The sequence below is a fragment of the Solanum pennellii genome, chromosome 4 (assembly GCF_001406875.1).
Source record: "Solanum pennellii chromosome 4, SPENNV200".
In the NCBI taxonomy this organism is placed as follows: Eukaryota; Viridiplantae; Streptophyta; class Magnoliopsida; order Solanales; family Solanaceae; genus Solanum; species Solanum pennellii.
The window spans coordinates 61,914,834-61,916,684 of NC_028640.1; the positions used below are offsets into that span (position 1 = coordinate 61,914,834).

Genomic DNA, 1,851 nt, shown 5'->3' on the forward strand with positions numbered 1-1,851 from the left:
CCCCCCCACCACCACCACACACACACACACACAAAAAGAGTATTTGAGTGAAGAAGCTGCTTTTAGCTTGTAGATAGTTACTTGGTTTTCTATGAGTCAATGATGTTATAACACATGTGAATATGCAGGATGTTCACTCTAGGTTTCGTACAGAATCTCATTCACAGACTACTGGTCGCTTTAATGAGCGATTTATACTCTCTCTTGCATCATGCGAAACATGTATTGTCATGGATGATGAATTAAATATTTTACCAATCTCCTCTCACATGAGGAGAATTACTGCTGTACCTGTTCAAGAGGTAAACTTCTTCTTGGATCAGTTCATTCCTGAGTTGTTCTGATTACTGATTTATGTATCTTAGATAATATATGCTGATTCAGATCATAGTCCATATGAAATGTAATGGCAATATATAATTACATCATATCACATGTTGAACTGCAAAAGAATTACTCTTTCTGGAGTTACTTTTTGGTACGCGATAAACTATCTTTGGTGATCTTTTGATATAAGTATTCTTGATTCTTTTTTTATTTACTTTGATGAAGGATTCCGAGGGACTCTCAGAAGCAGAAAGGGAATTAAGGAATTTAAAAGAACAATTGAATGAAGACTTCCCTGTCGGTCCCCTCATTAGGAAATGCTGTACCTTGGACCAGGTTAGTTACTTTGCTTGAACTGTGAGAATTGACATTTGTTTCTCAATTGGATAATATGTCATACATTCCCAATTGCTTGGCTATGTGGAACTAACCCCCAGGATAAAGAGTTATTTGCATGTAAATAGATGTTTTAACTGAGTTTATTGTATAGCTCATAGGATAACAGGAGATAATGACTTATATACTTGGTAAAATTGAAAATTCACTGTGAACATCTTTGTCCTTTTCTTTGTGGCAGAATGTTGGATTGGTTAAAACCACTCTTAACTAAAATCATACTTAGTCATCAGACAAAATTCAGTTAATAGGGGGACTAATACTTGGATTTTTACCTGCCCAACTTGACCTAACTATTTATAGGGAGTTTTGAATACTAATTAGAAAGAATGAGCTAATTAAAAATAATGTTTCTTCGCTTCTCGTGGATGTATTTTAAAGTAATCATCTTTCTTGATTTTGTACGATATCATTTTGAGTAAGACAATATGATAAATATGAATACAACTATACAAGAAATGTCCTAATTTTCCTCCTATTGGAAACAATTTAAGATTACACCCATCATTTTTAAAGTTACTTTTTATTAGTATATTGTCTTGTATTTATCCTTGATTCTGGTGAAGCTTCAGCATGAAATAGGGAGCTCTGAATTCAGACAAAATGTTAGCACATATTTCACATTTTAAGATATTTCAGGAAGACACTAGATTTACCATATACTTTTACTTTGTTCCAGAAAATTATCCTCTGATATATTGCATTTTTTTTTAAAAAAAAAGCTTCTAGAAGTATTGACAACTTATAATGTAATTTTGGTTTACCTTCTCAAAAAAAAAAAGTTATTTTGGTTATTAATTTAATATAGTGAAAATTTTACACAATCACACTTACAAGATACATGGTACAAGAGATGTGAATACATGGAAAAAATCAAAGTAAATTTCAAGCAGTAAACCCAAATTAAAGTAAATATTAAAAATGGGTTAGAATTGAGCTTTTATTGGGCTAAAATGGGAATCATTTTAAAAATGGGTTATGTTGGGCAGGCTAAAAATCATGCCACTACTAAATTATCTTGTGCCCAACCAGTGGCGGACCTACATAGAGTCTGCCGGGCGCTCGAGCACCCATTAACCTCGTCTTGGATATATATATATATATATATATATATATATATATATATAT

General features: G+C 32.3%; 1 protein-coding gene across 1 annotated transcript in view; it reads left to right on the top strand.

Moving 5' to 3' along the window:
• The window catches only part of LOC107018035 (RNA cytidine acetyltransferase 2-like), a 16,970-nt gene that overhangs the window by 2,024 nt on the left and 13,095 nt on the right, over positions 1–1,851 (top strand). Inside the window, exons 5-6 of the mRNA XM_015218379.2 lie at positions 129–302; positions 553–663. Coding sequence (XP_015073865.1) covers positions 129–302; positions 553–663 — 285 coding nt within the window. The remainder of the gene's footprint in view (positions 1–128; positions 303–552; positions 664–1,851) is intronic.